Raw genomic sequence first — 25,443 nt, 5'->3', positions numbered from 1 at the left:
TTTGAAACGTCGCGCATGCGCAAAAAAGAATAATGTTGCTAGCGCCATTCTGTTTAAAGAAAAGTTCTACAGCTACACCGCGTCAGTGTAAGTGCAGAGTTTTTCTTTCATGGCGGCATAACGAAAAACGAAGACGCTTGATTGAATCAGCACATGGTCATTCTCATTCCGATTTGAGAGTATAAAGTATTTTCCAGGTAAGACACATTTATTCCGAAAGTGTACCGTTCTGTTCTTCACAAAGCTTAACGTCGGACGAAGCAACGTAGAGAATAGCAAGATCGAGTTGCACGGAAATTCAGTAATATTTTTCAATGGATAATTTCATAGTTTTTGGACTATCAGTTTTCATACACGTGCTGAAGATGCCGTGAAAGTTTAATTTTTGTTCCTATAACACTCAGTTTCTGTATTACTCCCTTGAAGGCTCAAAAGAATTTTCAATTTTTGACTGAATTTCGGTTAACCTAATCGACGATGAAATCAACCGGCAAAGAAGGATATTATGAAGTTTTGTTTTTGCAACCATTTACGAGAATGATGGGTTACAATATGTACTTTACACAGTCTGATACATGTTATAATATTATGCAGGGTCTACAATGGCAGCAGAAGTAATGGAGTAGGAATAAGAAGTAAGAAATATGAAATGAGATTTGCCCATTTCGTTTACTCCCGGTTTTTAATTGGTCAATTGTTACTCTTACTCCTTACTCCATTACTCCTACTGCCATTGTAGACCCCGCATTAACCTTCATAATACGATGGGATTAGAGACTATTTAGAAATGTACACTTTGAAATAATCTTTTTTATTCTACAGTCTAAAAAAATTGACTTTATTTAAAAAAAGTGCGTTATATGTTTTAATAAAGTACAATTTTTGTAACATGTATAGTTTTTCAAAAATTTAAGTAAAATATATGTAATATCAAAAAATCTGATATTATGAGAGTTAAAAAGATAGAACATTTTGTTTAAAAATGCTATATTTATTGGGAAATATCAAACATAATGATCGAGAGATTATTACACGAATATGTCCAAGGACAGTTTTTCTTATCCACAAAAAATCCAATTTGTTGTTATTTTTGCTATTAAATATAACATTTTATAAGATAAATTTTATTATATACTTTTAATAACAAAATATATATTGCACATATGTATATACCATTATTATGTACAGCATAGCGACCTATCTGCAATGTCACCTGTCTTTCCCCAATTTAAACTCATTTTTTTAATGTATTTCCATTATGTGACACAATTTTAACTGGCACCATTGGATTGCTCGTCTCAAAGACTATAAAAAATGATATCTACTTTACTTTCCTTGCATACTGTATGAAAATTTAAAATTATAAATGTACTTCTGTGTCAATTTGACGTGAGCTACGAAATAGTAAGCTTTAAAATGAATCAACTAAGTCCATTGTCCATTAAATTTGTACAGGCTTGTTTCCTATTAAATTTGCTGCTCTAATCTAATTTGTTCTTTTTATCTGTTAAATAAAAAAGAATTAAAATCCTAAATAGATACAGTTTAATCATTAATTAAATCTGAATTTGGTCAGAATCACCCATCTTTGTTAATATTTTCAAATGTTACTTGATTCTTTAGGAATATTCTATTTTAACAAAGAATTTTCAATAAAAGAATCTTTACAATCATTGAAGTTTATTGAAAAGAGAGAGAGCAATTGCAGGTCAAAAATGTCAAGTATAAAAAAATTACTAGATAGTTTGGTGAAAAAATATTACAAATCATTACAGTTGTCAGAGATACATATAATAAGAGTATATAATTAAACAATGGAGAAAAAACAAGAGCCACGATGGATTATGAAAGAGCATGAAAATGTAAGTTTGTTTGGAATCACTAAAAGCATTTTACTCTCTTTATGCAATATATATATATATATAAATTAATATACCTAAATTTGTTTTAACAGTTTGAAGAATATACATATGATACATCAGACAAGTCAATAACGTTGACAAAAATTATAAAGGTAATATGTTGTAAAGAGAATAATATATCTTGCGTTAATACATATACTGATATACGTAAATAAAAGTTTTTTTAAATTTTTTTTTAATTTTAGAACCTAAAGATAAACATAATACAAGAACAAGATAGAGAAATAGAATTTGATATAATTGGCTGCCATACTTCGTTAGCTAATGCATTTCGTAGGATACTTTTGAGTGAAGTACCAAGCATGGCTATTGAAAAGGTTTATGTCGTAAATAATACTAGCTTGCTCCAAGATGAGGTACTTGCACATAGGTAAGATAAATAAACATTGAATAAGTTTTTTCAATTTTCATCTTATAAAAATTTCCTATATATGTATAATAATTAATATTGTATTGTATTTTCAAGATTGGGCCTTATACCTCTTCGCGCAGATGCTAGATTATTCGAATATCCTCCGAACAAAGAAAGACCGGATGATGTAGTCAGTGATCAAGATACTCTGAGATACGAATTGAAGGTTACCTGTACTGCAAATCCACAAGCGCCAAAAAACTCTCATCTTCCAGAGGATATGTATAAAAATAGCAAAGGTACTTGACTAGATTTATCTTTAAATTTTCTATTAAAATTAAGTTAATAACATTGACCTATATTATTTCATTTCCTAATCGCAATAAAATTATATTGGCTGGTATTAAATTGGCCAGTAATTATTATTTATTTTGAACATTAAAAATAAGAACATTAAACTAAAAAGTACTAATGCTTTTAATACTTGAAATAAGTAGTAATTACTAGCCAATTCAGTATTGTTCAACATTACATTTTATAATGAATATGTAAATAAAATTTTTTTAAACAGGTTATTATCTAATATTTCTTTACTTTTCTTAAATACTATTCTTATATCTTTGATATAACAATATTAAATAAAATACATGACATGCGTCATTAATTTTACAGTTTACAGTAAGGACATTAAATGGGTACCAATAGGTAGGCAAGCAGAAATGTTTCCATGTGGAGCAGAACAGTTTGGTGTTCTAGAAAATGACATATTAATATGTAAAATGCGTCCTGGTCATGAGATTCATGTATTTATGCATGCAATCAAAGGTGTCGGTAAAGATCACGCAAAATTTTCTCCCGTTGGTACGTAAGAGTTTCGCAAACAAAAGATTTATTGCAACTTGTATTTTGGTACAAATATATCTTATAAATTCAACAGACAAATATGATATTTGTTAGATATTTAAGTAGTGAAGATATTTGTTTTAATTGTATTAATGTTGTATAATAAAAATATGTTTAGCCACTGCATCATATCGCCTCTTGCCAGTTATTCGACTAACCAAACCCGTGAGAGATAAAGATGCGGATCTTCTGCAGAGTTGTTTCAGCCCTGGTGTGATAGAAGTAATAGAACAAGAAACAAACATTGGTCAGAAGTACCGTGAGGCACGCGTTAAAAATGCTCGCTACGACAGTTGTTCCAGAAACGTCTATCGTTACGATCAACTAAAGAATTGTGTGGAACTAAGTCGGATACAAGATCATTTTATTTGTAAGTACAAAAAAAAGAAATTGAAAAAGCAAGAATCAATTAAAACTTAAGTGATAGTCGTTAAATCATATGAATTCATTTTCTACTTGAGTATAAGATATTTAAAATATTGCTTATATACATATAAACAGCTGGAAACTTATATATGTTTAAATTATATTTGTATTTTTATTATAACAAAATTATATACAAAGAAACATATTCACCATTTTATTATTCTTGTTTTTCTAGTTACCATAGAATCTGTAGGAACATTATCACCAGCCGTGTTATTTATGGAAGCCGTTAAAGTACTCAGGGATAAGTGCAGAACATTTCTCAAGGAACTAGAAACCGTAGAAAGATAATTTCAAACAAAATAATTTCTCGGTAAAGCAAAAATCATCAAAATTTTATTAGGCAATTGGCCATGTGTGAACAACAACAATAAAATCGTGCAGATAAAGTGCCAATTAATATATATTAATTTAGAGATTTATTTTTATTAATTCATTAATAAAGTTACTTTATTAAATCTTTTAAATATCTTATTAATTAATAAAATAACCCATTCAATTATCAATCATTAATTATATTTCTTTAAAATTTATAATTTATAATTGAGTTATCTTTTTTATTATAAACTGTCAATGTAATTTTAAAATATTCAAATCATGATTGCGCGCGCGCGCGCGCGCGCGTGTGTGTGTGTGTGTGTGATTATATGTATATGTATAATCACTTAATTCGTCGTTTTCCCCCCGAACGGGTTCCCACCTTGAAGTGGTGGAGGGGCTTACGGTTACATTCAAGGGCATCCGCTCAGGGGTGTAATTGAGTGTAACCAACAAAGAGGAACCCCCCAAGCCAAGGTGTAAGCTACCGTGCCGACGGCTGCATGGCGCAGGGGGAGCTGCGTCGTGAACGGTGCCTTCCGGATACCGGGCGCCCTCCGGGAGTACGAGCCAAGCCCCGGGTATTCGCGGCTCTACCCGGGTGAGATCGCCCGACCGCGGTTCTCGTGGGATCAATATGGAACCTAAAAATATAAATGTAAACATAGATAAACTCTTGGTTCCCGTAGGGAACGTACAATCACAGAAGCCCGTAACGGCGGAATCTGGTTCAATCAGGACCAGAGTTCGCTACAGCGGTGCTGCTAGACGACGTTACAAAAAACTAATGCAAAGGGGAGAATTACCTGTAAGAACCCGAAAGCTCCCTCCCACCCGCGTTATCTCGAGATCGAAGAATAAGGAGTATGCTACAATTAACACGCGTATTAACAAACCGAAAGATGATACTCCAATTCGATACTTCCAATGTGATGCTCTCAATTCGCCGAGCAATCATCTAAGCGAGAGGCCCAAGACACCCGACCAAGAGCCGCCGTGTACTCGGGCGGAAATAACCAAAATAGCCTTTGTTCTAGAAGGCTATCCTGACAGAAAACTGGGTGCCGATGAGGTGCGTGTGGTCAAGAAATTGATCAGAGAACGTATCCTCGAACTTCCGGAGGATGCGTTGGTCCCTACCTTTATCAATACTAGGGAAAGAGACGGCGTAGTTATATTTAATTGCGCCAACAAACCGTCGGTAGACTGGCTGAAAAACCTCTCCACTGAAATAAAAATAGAGAACACTTCTTTGCATGTATTACCAGCTGATGAGCTGCCTAAACGCCATTGGGTGGTAGTGCATATAGAGGAGTTGGATTTGACTATCGAGGAGATTATCAAACTCCTTGACAAACAAAACGCGGGTTTAGTTGCCAGGGATTGGATCATTGTCAAGAGAAGCGAAAGCAGGGACGAAAAGAGCGTTCACTTTTCTGCCTTGATCGGCGATTCTTCCCTGGAGGCTTTAAAAGCCTGTGGCTTTAAACCTTTTTGTGGGCTGAATCAAGCAACTGTAAAATTGTTTGATAAAGACCATGAAAAGAGTACTAAAGAAACTACATATTGTGAAGATAGACTACTTAAAAAATAACAGGTCTCGCAATAATCCCGGTAGTACAAATTAATTTTGCACCGTAACAAAAGCGATTTTAGCTAAGAGTGTGGCTATGCAAACTGTAACAGCAGTTATCCAAAAACTATAGCTATCGAACAATCTTTATGTGCTATAAATATAATTAATAATCAATTTAGCCAAATATTTTGTATTTAATTATATTTCCACCTTATTTAAACACATTTTATATCTTCATCAGATTTTTGTGATACCCAAATAATTAAAAATTAGAGTGATTTACATCGATATGTGAAGAGACAAATGTAACGAGAAACACAATATTAAAAAATATAAAGTAAAAAAATTGTTTTTATTTATGTGTATCATGTTAACACCTTTCAAAGAAAACTTTTAATATGCGAATATATAGTAAGTAAAATTAACTTAAAAAGTATGTAAAAATAAAATTTAATTCTTAAATTCCAATTAAACTTTATGTAATTTTAATTTATATTAAATTATTTTTTCATAATTAAACTTCAAATATAAACTTTTATAATTAACATTTAATTATAATCACACCCAATACAAATGCTTTATCCGCATAATTCACAGATTTATATTAACGACCACTTCTATTACCTTTGATTGAGATAATGGAAACAGATATATTAACAGATGTTGTAGATATATAAAATAAAAATCGTCACATTCTCACTTTTTAAAATTAACATATACTTACGCTATTTAAAGAAGCAAATAAGAGTTCAATAACACAAGTAAAATCAGTCTTATCGTCACACTGTATTATTTATAACACTTAGTTAAGAACATTTACGCATAATATAACGGTAATTTATTATCACCGAGACTTCCCTGCTTATTATATCTTATTACAATTTTCAACTTCAAAATTGAGGAAGTTATAAAATTGCGCTTACATATTATTGTGTAACATTTTTTTTCTCAAAAACTCGATGCGACAATGAATTAACGAAAAAAAAATTGATAAAATTATCATTGGAATTAATCAAATTATCTTGTGACTGTCAAAAACGTCCTGCTACTATTATCTACGTATGTGTATTCAGGTACATTTACTTATTTCTTATCGTTACAACGTTATTGCTCATATACAGAGTTGGATAAGTTAATATATTTTATTTAACTAAATTAAATTAAAAGTTACATGAACAAAAAAGTAATTCGATACAATTTATTAGTTAGGTTAGGTTATTAAAATAATTAATATAAATCATCAAATATATTTAATATTTTATTTGTAAATTAAGTTTATACAAAACAGACAAAGATTTATCGTTTTTCATGTAGGAATATTTTTCCTTTATAATTTTCCTTTACATGGATAAATTTTTTATTAAATTTTTAAATAAAACATCCATATCAAATTACTTTTAATGATCAAGGAATTCACAAATATTGAAAATTGAAGTTCGATCAATCGGACTATGATCAAACACTTGCGTCTGATTGGCCGAGAGGTCCACTCGGCGAACTCGCGAGTGATCCTTCACTGCGCGCTGATGCGCGCTCCGTATCGTGTGCGGTAATGATGCTGCGGGAAACGTACGCGAGAAAATGGGAGGAACGCGGTTCTGCGATTCGATACGCGACAGTAATCATAAATCGCGTTGACACGCGTCGACGTGCGGAGGAGTTGCCGCAGGAGAGTTGAAAGTACTCGAGAATCGATCGGCGCTTCGCGCGACGCTATGTCGGCCGTCGCTGCCGCCGGCGCCGCGTCCGACACTAAAAAACGTTACGTCAGTCCGCGCTAACGGGGCCGCCGTCATCGCCGTTGCCGCCACCGCTACCGCCGTCGCCGTCGTCGTCGTCGTCGTCGCCGCCGCCGCCGCCGTCGTCGTCGTCGTCGTCGTCGTCGCTGTCGTCGACGCCGCGCGGAGAGTCGTGCGCGTCTCTCGCCGCGACAACAGCCGGGACGATGGGGTTAGGCTTCCGATGGCGCCTCGTGTTCCTCCTGCTCCTCGGCCTGCTGCTCTGGCAGACCTCGAAGATCTGGCTCGCGTTCCTGCAGGACGGCGCCGCCACACCAGGTACATTGAAACCTGTCGTCGCACCTGTCTCGCGCGCGTTCGCTCGTCACCGCCCGCCCTTTCCGCGAGTTCGATTTTTTTTTTCCGCGCGATGAGACGTCAGTGATCAATCGCGTCAATCGGCGAAATCGAGATTCCCCGAAAACCGCGTATTTTCCGGAAGATCGATGAATGGATCACGGCGATCCGCAGCGGCTGTAATAAATGTTTCTCTCTCTCTCTCCAGTACAATAGTGTAATAACGACGTAATTTTGATTGAAGGTTACAGATTGATATTTCTAGTCGAATTCTTTCGCGATTACTCGTTGCGTAATTTGCTGAGCGCATTGTTATCTGATAATACTTTTGAAGTATTTTGAAACAATCCTCGATCCGATGAGCTTCGAAGCGGTTTGATTGTAACATCTGTCAGGTCGTAATCGCCGAGCGCTCCGACAACCGATTTACAGGAATCCTCGTGACTCGACGGAGTATCCGTTTTTAATTATACGCAGTGAGAATCGTAATGAGAAGAAAAATCGAAATAAAAAACGTGAGACAAATCCCATTGGACAGATCGGATTGAATGCGATAAGCGAACCACGTTCCACATCAATCAATGACAAAAACAAACCTGCCATTTATCGATATCCCGCAGATATAATCAAACATGATATATAGCATTTTGAGCAAACTAATGCATTGCATGTGTTCTAGCATTTATTGACGTCGAAGTAAAACATTGCGAATTCAGCAACATGATTACTTATACATGCAGTCAGTTGAAAACATTTAAAAAAGGAATCACGGTCAGCAATGATACAAATATATATGGTTTACGATATAACGGCAACATAGCAACAACAAATAATTAATAACAAATTAATGTTGATATGTTACTAGCAATTTGTCATTGTTAAAAATAGAATTCATACGAGTTCAACCTAACAGACATAACACTGTCTCATCTTGTCCCGAGTGTCTAAATTAGTTGCTGCACGATTATTGGCAACATAACTGCAAAATCAAAACATTTGGCTATCTGGGCCTCGTCACACAAGATAAGCAATTCGCGGAATACGATTATAGAAATTATATATAATAAAAACAACTCGCGATTCTAGCGGAAAATTATCATGCGGAATACCGTGACTCCGAGATAACGAATATTTTTAATTAATGATTAAAAATTGAAAAATCCTTCGAATCTATTGTAATTTACGAGCACATAAATATAATTTATATTTTCAAATCAAAATTAACGGGAACGCTGACTTTAATCGCAGATGTTTTTCGAATAGTAAAATTTTATGTAGAATTTGAAAATTTTACAATAGGAATTTAAATATATTTCTACACGGAAAAATCCCAGATGATTGAGATAACAATTGTCATCTCGATTTAAAAGTAAAAATTGAATATAAAGAATTGAAGCTTAAAAATATTATAATTTATTTATTAATTTATAATTTATGTACAGGTGTCATTCTCAAAGTAGAATTAATGATTTTTCATTTCTCGAAAATAATTCTATTTAACCGAGATAACGATTATCGATTTCATAGTAATAAAAATCGAATATTAAAAATGGAAGAATCTTGAAAATACTTTAAATTAATGTACCTGTCTTACTCATGAAAGAATTTACAATTTCTTGCGGAAATTCCAAAACGATTCTCAATTTGTTTCCAAATAAATAAATGTCTGTGTGTGTGTGTGTGTGTGTGTACAGAAAATTAAACATTAAGAATTTTTTAAATTCATCATTAAATTTAATTTAAAAATATGAATGAAATGCTTACATTAATTTTTAATACACATTTATTATAATTTATTCGAAGATGACGCAATCAATCCTTAATAGAAATAAAAATTGAAAATTGAAGAATCTTGAAAATATTAAAAATTAATGTAAGCATTTCATTCATATTTTTAAATTAAATTTAATGATGAATTTAAAAATTTCTTAATGTTTAATTTTCTAATCGTACCATTGCAAATGTCTTCTGAGTATTGAAATTTTCGGTAGAATTTATAGTGAAAAAAATCTGTAAAAAAATTCATAAGTTTTTTATACTTCTCGTGAAAATAATCACAGATAATAACCATTATTTACACGAACGATTGTTTTGACACGAATTTTTTTTTTAATATCGTTTTTTTTTTTCAATTTTATTCTTCAACTTTATTTTTATTTAGAACTTCAAGTGGACCAAGCGGCGACACCGTTGAGCGAAAAAGATGACCCGGCTTACCAGAAAGTTCACGTGGCCGTATATTACGAAGCTCTATGTTCGGACTCGCGTAATTTCATTTTAAAGCAATTAGGTCCGACGTATCGAAAACTCCCGGCGAACGTAGAAATCGAACTAGTACCGTACGGTAAAGCGAAGGTAAGAAAATTCAAGCAAATATCGCTTTGTTATTAATACCGTTCTATCAAATTTAAAAAAGTTAAAATAAAATTTCATTACCTCCGTTTACAAAACCAAAAGAGAGTTCTATTGTTGAATTAATGTGAATAAACAAAATTTTTGGGGAAAGTAATGCGTTATTTGTAACGTGACCATTATCTTTTTTTTTTAATATATAATCGTTACTTCCTTTTGTCTGTAACAATAATGTCGTTATATTTTTAGTGACAAATTTATTTGATATTGTTACTTTATAAATGTAATAGAGCATGTATAATGCTCATGGACCACGTTGCGAATCCAATTCAAATCCAGTTTCACATTGAATTGATCAAATAGTGACGTTGATAATTGAATATCACTCTAAAAATAGATTAAAAGTACAAAAAAATAATGGTAACATTACTCTTATAAAGTAACATTCTCAATCCTGTGACTGTAATATACCGCAAGGGAGAAATCGAGACAATTAGATCAGTGGATTAAGTTAAACGGCAAGCTTCCCAAAGTTACGTGTTCGGTTTCCAACACAGACGTCGAAGACAAACGATGGGTACCAGTTCATGTGCCAGCACGGTCCGATAGAGTGTGAAGCGAATATCATCCATGCTTGCTCCATCGACGTCATTAAGGACCCATCGGTACAACTACAATTTGTGTCTTGTATGATTGAGAACAACATTGTGCCGGTAGGGATAATGAATACGTGCGCCAAGCGAATACCTGTGGACCTGGAATCTATAAAGAAATGTTCGAACACGGAAAGAGGGAAGGAACTCTTGGCAAAGTACGGAGAGATGACAAATTCCCTCGTGCCAAGGGTGTCTTTTATACCGACAATTACTCTCGACGGGGTGAGTGTTCGCTTCGCGACGATAAACAGATAGTGCACCGCTGCACGTCCAACTGATATAACGTTTTTCTTTTGCAGAGCTCCGAATACCAGGTGAGGATATTGAAAAATTTGCTGAAGGAGGTGTGCCTACATTTCAAAGTGACACCGAAAGAATGCGTATCGTGAGAGCACGCACTGTCCGCAGCTAGCAAAGCATATCTGCATAATCATCGAATTTTGTTATTGTATTACACAGTTTAAAAAAATCCATATATTAAAATATAGTATTTTTCAAAAAAAAAAAAAACTTTAGTTTTATCTCTTGGTAACACAACTCTATGGCAAGTTCGACCGTTAATTACTGAAGCCTAATTAAATGAAAATAATATGCAATTTATCTCTGTAGGCGCGCAATTGTACTAAAGTACTAAACGATGCAGTTGTTCGAGATTCGTCGGTAGCCGTATGTCACAAGAAATATTCCGCAGTTGTTTCCTTTTTTTGTTCAGATATACTTGGCCAGTTTTTTTTTTTTTTTTTTTTTTCGTCGGGGAGATAAAATTGCTTGTTATTATAGATAAACACCAGTTTGCTCCCATATAAGTATATAGGAACAATTTATTAACTTAATATCAACACTTTATACAAACTGTGCCGCTTTATTTATGTACGACAAGAAGTGAAGAACGCCTTTGAGATACGGCAGAGAATATACTTACATACACTAGAAACAATTTTCGAATTAGAAGTCTCAGAAATCAAAAGTGTTAAAATCGTATGACTCTACAATCGTCCAAATAAAAATAAATAAATAAAAAAAAAAACACTGAGTCTATGCTCGAAATAATAATCCGATGGAAAAAGAATCTCCTCATTTTGCAACGTACAACGTTCTCACCTTGTTCATAGCGCAACGTACTTGCTCGTTTTAAAAATTGCGATTATAGCATAATCGAACGAAAACTCACTTCGTCGATCAATTTCATCGTATTTCGTATGTACACATCGAAATAAATACAACGTTCGATAGAAGCAGGATTGTGTCTTGGTACCTCCGCAATTACGGTATAAACGATTTTTTTTTTTTAAGAACAACAACGTGTATTTCAATAACAAAGATCGAGGGGACGCTAAAATTAAATATTAGAAGAGCTAACGCTTCAATATTATTCGGTAAAGATTTGGCATTGCCTCGATGTTAACGTTCACAACAAGAGCTTCCATGCGCCACTCTTTTCTTTCTCTCTATCTCTCTCTCTCTCTCGCTCGCTCTCGCTCTCTATCTATCTTCTCGGCGCGCGAAAATTCTTTCAATAAATAGATTTTGCGATACGGATATAAAATTACTATTATATTAAATACTGGAATAGAGTCTTTGTAACGTAAGAGACTTAATCACTAGGTATCGGTGTTCGATGAAACGAAGCGGATTTGGAAGCATTTAGATACAGATGCCTGTCGAATACTAATACGACCACTTTTACAAAAACGAGTGTGTTGTTGACAATCTTTCTCATTCTTAATAAAGTGTAAGTGTGTGGAAATATACCTCGGACACAGAATAACCACAGTTTCACAAATAGACCCAATGTGTGTGTGCTTCTTTTTCCCTCCCCCTATTTTTTTCGGGTGTTTAAACGGGGAGCGAGATTTCCTAATTACAATTAATACCGTACTTTCTTGTAACCTATATCTATTCTTCTCAAAAAGTTTTTTCAAGGGTAGCGAGAAAAGTCAGAGATATGTAAAGTGGATCCTGTTCACAGAGACACAATGAAATATATTCTCATAGCAAAGTATCTAGATGCCATCGAACACAAAAAAGAGATGATTTGCTGAAACGAGAGGTCCATTAGTAATGAAGGAAACGAATCGAGTAGCTGTGACCTAAAAATGAGGATACATTTATTTTGTCTTTTTTACTTTTTTATCTTTTTTTTTTGCTTATTTTTCGTTTAATGATCAATGCGATCTAGGTCACCAGAAATACAAGTACTTCTCATTTTTTGTTCACTTTAATATTAAATAATAAAAGACTGTGGAGGAATTATCTCTTTCATCTTTTTTTTGTCTTAATTTCTTCGTAAATTATTTTATATATATTTATATATATTACATATATATTATGACTGAACCACCGACGCGCATGATGTTTTTATGCTGTACGGCATTTACGTTCTTTGCTCTCGAGTTCTTAAGTAACATTATATTGTACGGATCGCACAAAAATCACACCAGTTTCTCCGGTCTGGTTGGCTCCGTTTTTTCACGAGACTGGCACGCACCCCTGGGCGAAGAAAAGTAATGCACCGATCTCACTGTGGCCCTTTACTTCTTTTAATCCCCCATCCCTATTTTATTTCTCCATAGATTTACATATCAACAAAAGTGGTGTCGACGTTGTTTCTTCTTTTTTTTTTCGCTTTTTTCTAATATCTTTTTGCGCGCATGTATGTAAGGCTTTCCTTAGAGTGGAAGGCAAGTTACAAATATAGGAGATTAAAATGGAACTGGAGGCAAAACGCACTTCGTGAATATAATATTATAGTGTTTCTCTTTTTTTTTCTTTTGCTCTGTGTGTAATCTTTCGTGTATAGTTTCTCGCGTAAGTATATCGTAAAACGTACGTGTACATGTGAGTTCCGTGTGCACGAGCACGAGAGGCGCTGGATGATGTTGAAAGCGTAAGGAAGAGACTTTTTTCTTTTTTTTTTTTCAAATAGGAATGTCGAGACTTCGGATCCTGGAGCTTCCCAACGATCGCGTCGCGACTCGTCGTCCACGTTGGTATGTATACAAGACCACGTCCCGTCTCGCGAGACACGACGCGCGCGAAAACACTAGGTCTGAGCTCCTCGAAGCTCCTCTTCTGATTCTGTCTTTCCTCTAATTCATCTCGCTCATTTTTTTAGAAATTTTCTCGCTCGTTACTTATATAAATTAAATTACTCGTTTGTGAGGCATCGAGGGGTCCAGCACAGCTTTTGCATTTTTAAAATCGTCATCAATAACCCAGAGGCCGAAGCGCATCGTATTTATACTCTATCTCTTTCTTTCTCTCTCTCTCTCTTTCTCTCTTTGTCTGGAAAACGATCGGTCCAGGCCGAATTCTCTCTCACAGAGACAAACAAACATTTGTACATGTGCATGCATTGTAACGGTAGAGACATCATCATCTATTTAGCAGCTACATATCCTAATGTCATCATTCACTATACACGTATCTCATTTATTAAAAAAATGAACGAAGGAATATTCTCGAGATGAATCTCTCTCTCTCGATTGGCAAATAAACCTTTGCTGCTTTTTAATATTATCTTACATCGGATTTATACTTTGTCCCTTAACACACACGTTTCCTCTCCCTTTGTAAAAAGAAATTACAATTCTTCGACATGCCTTTCTTATGAAAAAACTTCCAAGGAAATGAAGGATAACAGAGGGAAAGGCGGAGAAAAAAGGGGAGAGACGAGATGGTGCTGAAGGACGCGACAAGAGGAAAGGAAAGGGCAAGGGGGCAGTCGAGAAAGAGAGGAAAGTGGAAAATGCACTTTTTTGTTTTCTTTGTCGTTGGTGCACATGCGCGCGCAATTGTGGTGTCTTCGCGTTATCTCACTTCCAAACTTGTTTTATCCAATGGAAATAAGACATCCGAGTGAATGTGTATGTATATGTATGTACGTGTATACTCTTCGAGCGTGTTGCGTTCATATATGTATCGGGTGTGACGAGTTACTGTTTTGTGTGTGTGCGTGTGTGTGTGTGTGTGTGTGTGTGTGCGTGTGTGTGTCATGTGTGTGTTGTGTGTGTGTACATGTACACACGCAAATATTTGTGTTTTAAGAGATAATGATTTTTAGAGGTATAACTCTTTAATTAAACAATTAATTGCCCTGTATTACTTATCGTTAAACGATGATTTTTTTACGCGGTATCGGACGTTGACTCTTCGCGCTTTTAGACATCTTCGTATCCTGATACAAGATCACTTTCTGCTTGATTCTCGTTTTGTTTTACATATGTTTTTTCTGTTTCTTGATTTATTTAATACGTCAACACCACTCCGAGTCGCGAGTTCTTCCGTTACACAGGTTGCATTCACTTTGATGTCATCATTGTGACGAATTCTGCAAAATACAATGGAAAAAATGTCACGTTAGTCACATGTGCGTTAGTTTACATTATGCTTAAGCAAAATATGACATTTTCGCTAAAATAACGATGAAAAAATAAAGAATCGTGAGATATCTCTTATCATGTCAAAAACGAAGAAAACTATGATAAACGAAGAAAACACGTGAAACCAACTGCGCAAACTGCTTTATTAAGAATCGCATTAATTCGCAGAATTGCAGTGAATTATCTCATCAACAAAGAGTCACTTATGTGAATTTAACAGTTGCTCGCGTATGTATTGCTGGAAATTTCATTTGTTTTTAACGAGACAATCCAAGATATTTGCGCACGACACAGATATATAAAATTATAGATTAAAACACATGTAGAACGATCGATCTTTCAATATCGTATCGCAAAACAGTACACTTGAAAACTATACGCGCGACGTGTCGACAATAAGTGCTTTAACACTAATTAAATTAGATCAAGCAATGTAATACAACCTTCATAATTAACTTGGCCGTCACCGTCGATATCGGCCTCCCGTATCATTTCATCTACTTCCTCATCAGTGAGTTTCTCGCCCAGATTTGTCATGACGTGTCTAAGTTCCGCCGCGGATATGAAACCATTTCCATCCTTATCGAACACTCTGAAGGCCTCTCTAATCTCCTCCTCGCTATCCGTGTCCTTCATTTTACGCGCCATCATGGTCAAGAACTCGGGGAAGTCAATTGTGCCATTACCTAGAATTTTGGAATTTTCACATCAATTCTCTATCAAAGGCTGTTTATTTTCCTCTTTCATTACGTGGAAAAAAGACAATGAGATGAATAAGAAAGCTTTGAATATCTCGTTTTGACAGAAAAAAAAAGATAATTTCTTCCAAAAGTATTAAGCGTGAAAATAATTTTCATTAACAGAAATGATCATAAGTGGAAATAGAGCAAAACCATCAACTTTTATGCACGTAACAAGTTCGTAATGCGAATTAAACGCAATTTGCGTCAGAAAGTTACATAAGCATAAATACCATCTGCGTCTACTTCATTAATCATATCTTGTAGCTCGGCTTCTGTGGGATTTTGACCAAGGGACCGCATGACGGTGCCCAGCTCTTTGGTGGTTATAGTACCATCGCCATCTTTATCGAATAGCGAGAACGCCTCCTTAAATTCTGCGATTTGTTCTTCTGTGAGTTGATCAGCCTTTGAATAAAAAAAAAAACAGCGCATTTAGTACAATCTCTCCGAGTATTAATATTACGTGAGTTACATGTGTGCAACAAGCGCGTTTCAAGTTGTCCGAACGAGTGTAATAATCGGAATCTTTACAGTTTACGTAAACGTGAATTTTACAACGCTATCTTAATCCTTATTCCTTAATCCTTAGTCTTTGAAGCATTTTATTTGGCGCCTGCGAACCGTATTCTTTTTGCAGACGGCGGTTTACGTTCAAGAGCGTTAAGATAATCGGATCGATTTGACGGACAAAACACGAGTCAATTTTTCCTCAAGATTTCGAGATATTTAAGAAAGATTGGGTATCTATCAACCTCCCCCGATTCCGAATCGCCTGATATATCTCGGTTCCGACGAAGGCTAACTCGTGTTGTTTCTCGAAATTCTAGATTATCGCCGAGAGTTATATCGAGACGTACCTACGCTTTTTTTTCCTCAGTCAACGTAAACGCAAAAACAAGCTAATTACTCTGTTCCGCCGGCTCCGGAATGTCGGGCTTTATCACCGGAAATCTCCGCGGCGGTTGCACAAGTTTCGTAAAGCGTCTTTCCACCGGTCGACGCGACCAAATAATACGCGCGAGATTCATGATAATGCCGGCAGAAATAGCACGATGATGCATTCGCGCGGTAAGGTTTAATTGCCGCCGCGTATAAGTAAGGAATTCTCACTCACGGGCTACTTCCGAGGATCCCGATTGAATATTAATGAAGCGCGGCCGCCGGTCGCGTAATTCATCGCGAACGCGGCGCATTTTACGGGGAGGGTAGGAGGACGGAAGAAAAGGGAAGGGGAAGGGAGATACACGCGTGTATCATCTCGCGCGCGGTTCTATATATCGCGCGCGGCAAAAATACATTTTGATTCTTCTCCAAAAGTGCGTGCGCGTGCTTATAACGCGAGGAGTCTCATTGTAACAAAAATCTGTCACATGGCGATTCCCTTTTTTTTTTAAATCAAAATTTAATTATTATCGCACGCGGAGAACGCGTGCGGCAAAAAAAAATTTGGTTCTTCTCCAAGAGTGCGTACGCGCGTTTATAAGCGAGGCGTCTTATTGTGAAATCTGTCACGGCAATTTTCCTGTTTATTTATTTTTTTTTTCTTTTCGAATTGAAGTTAAACGCAGAAAACGCGCACGCGTCGTGACATCTCGTTCGTAACTTCGCCTCGATGCAAATCAAAATTGACAAAGAAAATTCCGAGAATTTTTTAATCGAAAATTGACACAGTAACAACGCAAACTGACCTATTTCCGGACGTTATTTAATTACAGACAGGTGCTGATTTAGCGCACGGAGTCGCGGAACGACGAAGTGGCCGCGCGGCGTATCGATTTCTCGCGCGGGAGTCGTGTGGGTCGTAAATCATAAATACTATCGCGCTCTTTTTATTGCATGCGTCTTTCCTAAGCCGACTTTATCGCCGTCGATTTCTCGGAGTAGATTCCCCCCCCCCCCCCTTTCGAGAGCGACGAGAGCACCGCAAAAAAATGCAGTTATGCTGTCGATTAGATAGCGGGAGAGTCATTGTCGAAGATCGTTCGATTTTTCCAACAACGAGAAACGTGTAGAAATTCCATTCGAGGGACGCGAGAGGGAGCGTCGCGAGGCGTCCGACCGTAAGATCGCCGCCTCCGGCCAGGGATAACCTCACTTTTCGTATACGTCGGGAAACATGGCTCCCAGCCGCGCGTTGCGTCGAGGCAGGGCGAGTTTTTACTTTCAGAGAAGATCGAGGAGGGAGAAGGAGGAAGAAAGGAAGGGCCGGCGCGCGGCAACGGACAAAATACGAATCGTCGCCACGACGGGACGACGAGAAAACGGGCGATGACGTGTGGGGGGGGGGGGGGAGGGAGAAAGACGAGAGGCGAGAGCTGCTGGCGTAACGGGTTAACACGGCGGGCGCATAGGGAACGTAAAAGGAGCGACGGAGCGAGGGAGCGACGCGAAAATCAATAGCTGAGCGGCAACGAGATGTATCGTTGCCCGCAACGTTTGATCGCCGGACGGATCGAGGCGTGATACCGCGTCGCACGCATCGCGTGGAAAAGAGAGAAAGAGAGAGAGTGTGTGTGTGTGTGTGAGAGAAAGAGAGAGAGAGAGAGAGAGAGAGAGAGAGAGAGAGGGGGGGGGGGGGGAGATGTACACACGGTACGCACGCGTTACGAGAGCCGGCAGGCAGCGCCCTTAAAGATGAGTATCGGGTGACCCGTATGGATTATGCAAAAAAAAGCAGTCGGGCTTTCGTGCCCGCTCACTCGCTCTCGTATTTCGTGCTCCGATAGATATCTATCTCTCACCCGCGATCGAAGAAAAGAGGAGATCGCGGCGGGCGATAACAACGGCAACGGCGATGTCGCCGCCTTCGCCGCCGCCGCCGCATCGTCCCCTTTCGATTCTCTCGAAACGTCACCGAAGGCGAAATTCGTGGAACGTGACAAGCGCGGACGCGTCATCGATCGAGAAAATCGGATGTTTCTTCTCATCAACTGTAAGAAGTCTATTCTATTCATCCATTTGTGCGAAAAATTTTATAAATCAACCAATCGAGTGCTCCGAAACGTTTGCGACGAAAATATAGCATTGACAGCCTCAATCTCGCACCCGATTCAATGCAAAAAAAAAAAATAAAAAATAAGAAAGGCACATTGATGTAAAACCATTTCGTCGCGACAAGTGCAGAAAGTGCAGCTGCGTGCGGGACAGGCAACTCGGCGACGGCGTTTCGATCTCGGGCGCGAAGGCCGTGAATTTAGCAGCGTACGGACGGACGAACGGAGGAAGGGAAGGAGAAGGGGAGGGAGAGGAAGGGAGGGACGACGGACGGACGGACGGACGGACGGACGGACGGATGGCGAGAAGATAACCGTCGCGCGGCGCCCGTCGATTATCTCGACGAGTCCAAGAGGGCACGCGATTGCGGGAGCGACGGCAAGCGGAACACGACGACGCAGCGGACGGGCGAGCGAAAAGCGGCGAAATTAGCTCCGTTCCGCTCCGCGGTCTGAACGACCGTTGTCGCCCACCTGTCTCATTCTTCCGTGTATAACGCACGGCCGGCTAGCCGGTCATAAACGCGAAAGAGTGAGCGAGCGAGAGCGAGAGCGAGAGAGAGAGAGAGAGAGAGAGAGAGAGAGAAAATTCCGCCCGGGTCGGAACACGCGTGAGATACGAAGTATAGAAATACCCGCGCGTTCACTTCGCGAGCATTCTGCCGGCGAACGACGCGAGAGGGAAAAGATGGGTCGAGACGTTTTCGACAGCCTCCCTCTCTCCCTCCCTACCTCTCTCTCTCTCTTTCTATCTATCCTCACTCCGCATACGTGTCTATCTCTATCTTTTTCTCTCTTTCTCCCGACACGGTGACGATCGATCGGCAGTTACTTCCGCTCACACGGATGCAGATTTTCCTCGTTACCGTGGAAGAAACTCTATACGGAGGAGAGCACACGGAAAAGTATAGACGGCCATGCCGGATCGATAATCGCGGGGAGTCGGGGGCAGTCTCCGGGGCGGCATGAGCGAAGTATGGTTCGACCGACGAGGCTGACAATGAACGACGGACGAAGAGGGAGAAGGATGTATAGATAGCGAGAAAAGGAAAGCTAGATAGAAAGAGAGAGAAAGAGAGAGAATGAGGCTCCCGCCGATCCTTCCAGAAAAGGAAATCCGTTCTGCCGGCGGGATACGAACGTCAAAGATGGAGTGCGTATGGACGAGGGCGAGTTCAAATGCGTAACCTCGCGCGGCCGCGCTAAATTGCGCATATCTCTCACAAACGGTTTACGTGCTCGTCGCACGTGCGCTCGTCGGCGACGCGTCAATGCGGCGAGAGAGAGGCCGAGAGCCCTCGAGAGCACGGCTCTCGGCCGAATCGGCGACGGTGAACGACGACGGACGATGGACGACGGACGACGACAATGACGACGACGAAATTTACACGTAGAGTAGAGAAACGAGGAGGCACGTAACGTCACGTCGAGGCGGCACCGTAATTATCGCTTCGGTTGCGCGGCACCACACGGTATTAGCAGTACTTACCATTGTGGCCCTTCTCTCTTTTCACGTCCCGCGCACGAGAAGGCTCGGCTCGCGTTCAACACACGCGTTTACTCCTCGCACACTGGAGACAACAAGAGTGTATTCAATCACAACCTCCGGTACGTCGGTCGATCGGTCGGTTGGGTTGGCTGTCTGTCTGGCTGGCTGGCTGGTTGGTTTGTTTGTTGGTTGATTGATTGGTTGGTTGGTTGGTCGATCGCCCGCTCGCTCGTTCGTCGAGATAACAATATAAATGGCTCGCCGTTCGGAGGGGAGTCAAACTTCCTCGGCGTGCACGAGCGCGAACCAGACGCACCGCAACAACGGGGAACACCAAGTCCGACGAGAAACGCACTCGGGACAGCAATGGAGTCCGCCGTGTCTCGATCTGCGAAGCTCTCCGTGGGCCGCTGCTAGTTTCGCAGCCCGGATATCACTACGCCGTCCCCCTCACGGGCTGTACGGCGACCAATCGGCGCGCGCCGCCGCGCCGGCGGGGCGCGCCATCGGCCCCGGGGGCCGCGTGGAGGGGGGGTAGTAGAGAGCGCCGCGGCCGCCTACGCGGCCGCGAGCTAGATCCCGCGCGCAACGCGGCGCGACGCGGCTTCCCCCGTTGCCGAAAGGTGCGGAAAAAAAGGCCCGTGGCGGTTTTTAATCGCTCGCGGACAGTGCGAGCGTGCGGGGGAGAGACAGAGCGAAAAAGAGAGCGAAAGAGAGAGGGGTAGCGCGCGATACGCCGCGAGGCGAGGCGAGAGATGCGCCGCGGCGCGCCGCGCCGCGCCGCGCGACGACGTGGCCGCGGACCGCGGGCCGGCACGGCGTACCCGCGACCGCCCCGTATAACAAATCCGTTTTACACGGCGGGGTGGGTGCGGTCGTGTTTACAGGACGAGTCCGGGCGAACTAACCGGGCCTGTGATTGGCCGGCGCGCACCTGCAATGCGTCAGGCAGCCGCGCGGACTGTGCCGTGTCGCGCCGGCTACCGGGTCAGAGCCGGGCTTCCCTGCCTGCTCTGCTGCTGCTGCTGCTGCCGCTGCTGCTGCCGTTGCCAATGCCGCCGCGAGAGAGGAGCCGCTTCGACGAATGCGACGGGCGCGTTTTTCGGCTGTACGCCGATCGGTCTCCCTCTCGCCTGCCTACCTGCCTACCTGCCTGTCTTGCCTGCCTGCCTGCCTGCCTGCTTGCTTTTCTTTCCCCTTTCCGCCCTTTCCTCGTCAGTTTTCCCGACTCCCTTCTTTCTGTGAGACTCTAACGCGCTCTTTCCGCCTCCCCCGATCGACGGCTCGCGATCGGCCCGCTGCCGATACTCATCTCCCTCCCTCCTCAATTTCTCTCTCTCTCTCTCTCTCTCTCTCTCTCTCTCTCTCTCTCTCTCTCTCTCTCTCTCTCTCTCTCTCTCTCTCTCTCTCTCTCTCCCCCCCCCCTCCCCCTCTCGCTCCCTGCCTGCCGATCACCCTGTACTTCGCCTTTCGCCGACGTTTCGTCGCGCTCGTTATCGACCTAACGTCCGATGACGGCGAGATCGGCGTCACCACCGACTCTCCCGCCGTTTTCATTGCGGAACGGTGCGACCCTTTAAACCGCGCCGTTGCAAGATCGACAACGAAAGCAGCACGTTTGGGACCGAATGACTTTTCCTTGGGTTTATCGCGTAATACGAACCGATCCTCCTCTCACCGTGGCATTTCACCCTTATCGATTGTCTCCTTCTTTCCTTACCCTCTTTTTTATTTTAATAGAATGAGGACCTTTTAACGTAGAAACCACGCCGTAGAAGAAACCTATCCTATCGTTCTCGTGGACGACGACACAAATTGGATCCGCTCGAGACAAGATGGTTGGTAGGAGGAGGAAAGGGGGAGAAAGAGAGAGAGAGAGAGAGAGAAGGGCGGTAAGAGAAAAGGAGAGCCGTCGTAATTTTCTCACGTTTTTCGTCTCTTTTTTACTTCATCTCCCGTATTCTTGCCCTTCTCCTCTCCTTATTACTCCAAGTATTGATTTTGATCAATTTTACGTTATTCCGGGCGCGGGCGCTCCTAAATACAGATTCCTACCTTCTCGAGGAATTTACAGGCGGGTGTAAAGCGTGAAAATTTATCGTACCCGGCTGTACCGTCGTCGTCGTCATAGTCGTCGTCGCCCTTGTCCTCCACACCCCTTTCCTAGACTCCTTTTGCCTTTCTCCTATTTTGCCTTTCCTTCCCCACCCCTCTCCCTCTTTCCCCCCTCTCTCTCTCTCTCTCTCTCTCTCTCTCTCTCTCTCTCTCTCTCTCTCTCTCTCTCTCTCTAAAGTTTGCTAGTTACTCTCCCAGTGCCCGTTTCGGTCCTTCCTCCCCCTCCTGCTTCTGTGCCGCTTCGTTTTGCCTATATACTATTTCCACTTTCCTGGTATGTGTGTCAGTGCGGCAATTTGACAGTGGTGTCAGATAACGTGTAATCGCGCGACGGATCGGAATGATTACATCCTGAGAGTTCGGGACGATAAACGGGCTGTTTATTGATAAAATGACATTGTACAGACTTGATTATTTTCCTGTACACAGACATCTGTAAAGATAAGGGCAGAGAACACGCGAAATAGCTCTCTGCGCGACTCCTCTCTCTCTCTCTCTCTCTCTCTCTCTCTCTCTCTCTCTTCCTCCTTTCAAATCTCCGTCTCTTTCCTCCCTTCCTTTCGCTCGTACTCCGCCGCGTGCTCCACTTCGTACATCGCACGTATAGATTATATATTCCCCAAAAGTTCTGCATTGCGTTCCCGTAGGTGTACGTGACGGGGAACGCGCTCGGATGCGATAAGGCTGCGGTTTGAAAGAATCGCCTCATGATTATCGCCTCGCGGCCGGTTGATTAATCGTATGTATTATCGAAGCGCGTGCGGATGGTCTGCACAATAACGCAATCTCTCGCGCCGCGCCGGATACGAAGAGCCGCGAGAAACGCAGAGCGGGAATCCCGCGCCGCCTCCCGCCACCGCGAATTCGTCGTAGGGATTATTTTAGCGCGCCCGTGTCGCCGACAAAGAAATTTATCGCGTCGTAATTCGGGGCCAAACGCCGTATTTATACTCGATTTGTGGATCCGCGTTATCGATGTCCGTCGCTATCAAAGAGACAAGCAAGTCTGTCACGGCCTGTTGCCGTCAGTTTTACGAGTCGCGTATAAATACCTCGCGGAATCGTTATGTAGCGTTATATATATGTATATTTATTTATTCTGCGTTCGTTTATTTATTTTATTGGACAGTTCTCTCACTCTCTCTCTCTCTCTCTCTCTCTCTCTCTCTCTCTCTCTCTCTCTCTCTCTCTCTCTCTCTCTCTCTTTCTCTCTTTCGCTCTGTCTTTCCTGAGCGGTTCCCTCGGCGCTCGATAATATTGCACAATATTTCTCTAGACAATGCAAAAGAGATTCAATGTAGTCTCCGGACGATCAATATTGTGCAATAATATTAAACAAACGTCTGGGAGCTTTCTTTAGGTCTGCACGAATGTAAATTAATTTTCATTTTGATTTAACTTGAAGGTATATGTGTCACATTTCAAGGTATTACGAAACATTTTAAAATTTTACAGATTATTCTAGTTTTTATTAATTTTTAAATACTTCTGTAAGAATTGAACATAATTCTCTTATTATAATTTGTGTTATTTAATTTTTTGTTTACTTTTGATTCTTGCATACAAAACATTTTGGATTCACGTACTCGTTTAAAAATTATTTATTTAAAATTGCAACAAAGAAACGCAAAAAATAACGATAAAATTGACTTATAATGGCTTACGCAGTCAAATTTTTCATTGTTTTTTTTTACAATTGATTTTCGAGCCAATAATCGAAGATACTCATGATCAAACTTGTTTGTCATTAATTCGAAAAAATAGAATAAATTTAAAAACCCTGCAGTTTTGAAATTTCGATAACTTTCAGCTGGTAGAGTAAAAATATTCTTGAACACCTTTAACTTAATATTATTGTACAATATTTGAATATTATACAATATTATAAATCATGTAGAGGTCATGTTGAGTTTGTTTCGGGTTGTTTAAGAGAACATTGTACAAGATTACTGTAATATTATTGAGCGCGTCTAGGAGCCTGCGTAACTCACTATCCTTTTTCCAGTTCTAAGCATGAGAAAAAGATAGAAAGTAAGTTAATCTACATTTATGCAAACCAGCCTTACTCGATTTCATGTACTTGGCACTTCAAACTGTTTCGCTGTATTGGAATGGACTGTTATACTAATCTACATAATACTACGTATTCATGAGGTTCTTGCGCTTCAAGGGAAATTATCTCAGAGCGCTTAATAAATAGCGATGCTCTCCCCCCTCCCTCCCTCCCTCCTCCCTCCCTCTCTTTATCTTTCTCTTTCTCTTGCTCTTTCTCGCTGCAAATAACAATACGTATTTCGGCGTCGCGTATCGCCCGGCGAGGACCTGAGAGTCTTCACGAAGACTGTTATGAGGAAGGTGTGCCTACGCAAGTTGTGCCGCGCGCTGCGGTGAATAATTCAAGCCTCTCTGCGAAGCCGGCCGGCCGGTCTTTCCAGCTAGAAATCGGTAATCGTAGATATTTAGGCAGCTGCGACAAGGAGGAATGCGTCACGATCGCTGGAAGCCGGCCTCTCCGAGAACCCGTCGTCGTCGTCGCTGCTCGCGGAAAGAGAGAGAGAAAGAGAAAGAGAGAGAGAATTACGGGCGACAGGTGTGCGAGAGCGTGACGACGCGGCGGTCTCGGCGCCTCTCAAGTCTCGACACGCCACGGCTCCTCGGGGCATTTCTATATTCAGGGTGACGCTATGCGTTCAGGGAAAGGATCGATCGCGGGACCGACACCCTTATAGCTGCGACAGGAACAGGAAATTGCCGCCGTAACTTCGACGCAATCTTCGGCGCGCTCTCACGCCCCGTATACTGGAACCAAAAAAAAATCATCCTCGCGCGTCGAGATTTCTGATTTCTCGGATTTCTCCGTATCGGAGGAGAACGATTCGATCGCTCGCAGTCGCGACCGATCCTCCTCTTCCTCGAGCGAGATGATACGCGAGTGCAACTGGGGAAACTAACGGGCGGCGACCTGACACTCTCTCTTTCTCCTCTCTCTCTCTCTCTCTCTCTCTCTCTCTCTCTCTCTCTCTCTCTCTCTCTCTCTCTCTCTCTGTCTTTCGGAGGGGCGGATGAGCGCTCGCTGAATACCGAACTTCTTTCCTCGCGAGAGCGTACAGCGCATATCGATCGCTCCTGCCGGCGCACTAC

The 25,443-nt window shown here is 40.8% G+C and overlaps 3 protein-coding genes across 3 annotated transcripts; 2 read left to right on the top strand and 1 right to left on the bottom strand.

The window, feature by feature from the left end:
- Nucleotides 1-64: 64 nt before the first annotated feature.
- On the top strand, nt 65-4,070 carry LOC105840712 (DNA-directed RNA polymerases I and III subunit RPAC1). The gene is made up of 8 exons (XM_012687727.2): nt 65-197; nt 1,776-1,862; nt 1,955-2,014; nt 2,108-2,292; nt 2,389-2,573; nt 2,947-3,135; nt 3,296-3,547; nt 3,779-4,070. The coding sequence occupies exons 2-8, from the start codon at nt 1,815-1,817 to the stop codon at nt 3,892-3,894; spliced, it is 1,035 nt and encodes a 344-aa protein (XP_012543181.1). The 5' UTR covers nt 65-197; nt 1,776-1,814; the 3' UTR covers nt 3,895-4,070.
- Nucleotides 4,071-6,715: 2,645 nt separating this feature from the next.
- Nucleotides 6,716-11,607, top strand: LOC105834647 (GILT-like protein C02D5.2). The gene is made up of 4 exons (XM_012677296.3): nt 6,716-7,554; nt 9,734-9,927; nt 10,482-10,802; nt 10,880-11,607. Exons 1-4 carry the CDS (start codon nt 7,443-7,445, stop codon nt 10,967-10,969), a joined length of 717 nt encoding a protein of 238 aa, XP_012532750.2. The 5' UTR covers nt 6,716-7,442; the 3' UTR covers nt 10,970-11,607.
- A 251-nt stretch (nt 11,608-11,858) lies between these two features.
- LOC105834648 (calmodulin) lies at nt 11,859-20,603 on the bottom strand. The gene is made up of 4 exons (XM_012677298.3): nt 20,188-20,603; nt 15,936-16,110; nt 15,406-15,648; nt 11,859-14,910 (listed from the first exon to the last, which is right to left on the bottom strand). Exons 1-4 carry the CDS (start codon nt 20,188-20,190, stop codon nt 14,882-14,884), a joined length of 450 nt encoding a protein of 149 aa, XP_012532752.1. The 5' UTR covers nt 20,191-20,603; the 3' UTR covers nt 11,859-14,881.
- Nucleotides 20,604-25,443: the final 4,840 nt, after the last annotated feature.

This window comes from Monomorium pharaonis, chromosome 2 (genome assembly GCF_013373865.1).
Source record: "Monomorium pharaonis isolate MP-MQ-018 chromosome 2, ASM1337386v2, whole genome shotgun sequence".
Lineage (NCBI taxonomy): Eukaryota > Metazoa > Arthropoda > Insecta > Hymenoptera > Formicidae > Monomorium > Monomorium pharaonis.
Note: the sequence above shows the minus strand (reverse complement) of the source record. Positions and strands in the feature narration are given on the sequence as shown.

Bases quoted from the DNA above. Each gene is read 5' to 3' on its own strand.
- LOC105840712 (XM_012687727.2), top strand. From the start codon at position 1,815: ATGGAGAAAAAACAAGAGCCACGATGGATTATGAAAGAGCATGAAAAT. The intron at 2,293-2,388 runs GTAAGATAAATA...TGTATTTTCAAG, and splicing joins GATGAGGTACTTGCACATAG to ATTGGGCCTTATACCTCTTC. The intron at 3,548-3,778 runs GTAAGTACAAAA...TTGTTTTTCTAG, and splicing joins GATACAAGATCATTTTATTT to TTACCATAGAATCTGTAGGA.
- LOC105834647 (XM_012677296.3), top strand. From the start codon at position 7,443: ATGGGGTTAGGCTTCCGATGGCGCCTCGTGTTCCTCCTGCTCCTCGGC. The intron at 9,928-10,481 runs GTAAGAAAATTC...TTTCCAACACAG, and splicing joins TACCGTACGGTAAAGCGAAG to ACGTCGAAGACAAACGATGG. The intron at 10,803-10,879 runs GTGAGTGTTCGC...TTTCTTTTGCAG, and splicing joins CGACAATTACTCTCGACGGG to AGCTCCGAATACCAGGTGAG.
- LOC105834648 (XM_012677298.3), bottom strand. The intron at 15,649-15,935 runs GTATTTATGCTT...CCAAAATTCTAG, and splicing joins TAATGAAGTAGACGCAGATG to GTAATGGCACAATTGACTTC. The intron at 14,911-15,405 runs GTTGTATTACAT...TGTATTTTGCAG, and splicing joins CGGCCAAGTTAATTATGAAG to AATTCGTCACAATGATGACA.